The sequence below is a fragment of the Hydra vulgaris genome, chromosome 05 (genome assembly GCF_038396675.1).
Source record: "Hydra vulgaris chromosome 05, alternate assembly HydraT2T_AEP".
Taxonomy (NCBI): Eukaryota; Metazoa; Cnidaria; class Hydrozoa; order Anthoathecata; family Hydridae; genus Hydra; species Hydra vulgaris.
Window position 1 is genome coordinate 39,097,501 of NC_088924.1, and position 1,001 is coordinate 39,098,501.

A 1,001-nucleotide genomic window follows, 5' to 3' on the forward strand; every position below is an offset into this window, starting at 1 on the left:
CAGGAGATTTTAACGGTGACGGCAAATACGATTTATTATGCCAGGACTACGAAGGGTCACTTCAATATGCTGAAAGCACTTGTTTAAAATTGTAAAATTTTTATGTAGTTCAGTTCTAAATAGATATACTTACGAAAGTATTGTATATATATTATAAAATACTATTTCAATACCGATCATATGTCTAGGGCAGATTCGAGTGTGGAGGAGTGTGCTTTAATGCTTAAAAATTAAAAAAATAATTTGCAATTTTGATAATAAAAAAACTGCTTTTGTCTACGACAAGAAAATAAAACTATTAAAATTTTTTTTCTTTCCAACGTGAAATATATTTTTTATGCAAAATTTTTTCTCTAAATTTAACATGGAGAACAAACGGTTTAAAATTTCATCACATTTTATGAAATGTTTCCGATGTTTTTGTTACTTTAAAACTTTTTTTTAAATACATATATATATATATATATATATATATATATATATATATATATATATATATATATATACATATATATATATATATATACATATATATATATATATATATATATATATATATATATATATATATATATATACATATATATATATATATATACATATATATATACATATATATATATACATATATATATATATATATATATATATATATATATATATATATATATACATATATATATATATATGTATATATATACATATATATATATATATATATATATATATATATATATATATATATATATACATATATATATATATATATATATATATATATATATATATATATATACATATATATATACATATATATATATATATATATATATATATATATATATATATATATATATATATATATATATATATATATATATATGTATATATACACATATATATATATATATATTACAGCTTTACATTTGAATCACTAGCCATATTATTCAAAAGTATAAAATAAAAGCCGTTACAAAAAAAGGTTAACGTTACATGATCCG

At 15.9% G+C, this 1,001-nt stretch overlaps 1 protein-coding gene across 1 annotated transcript in view; it reads left to right on the top strand.

Moving 5' to 3' along the window:
* The window catches only part of LOC136080846 (uncharacterized), a 2,572-nt gene extending 2,435 nt beyond the window's left edge, over positions 1-137 (top strand). Inside the window, exon 6 of the mRNA XM_065798151.1 lies at positions 1-137. This exon is cut by the window's left edge and continues 164 nt beyond it. Within this exon, the coding sequence (XP_065654223.1) occupies positions 1-95 (95 nt within the window). The 3' untranslated portion in view covers positions 96-137.
* The last annotated feature ends 864 nt before the right edge of the window (positions 138-1,001 follow it).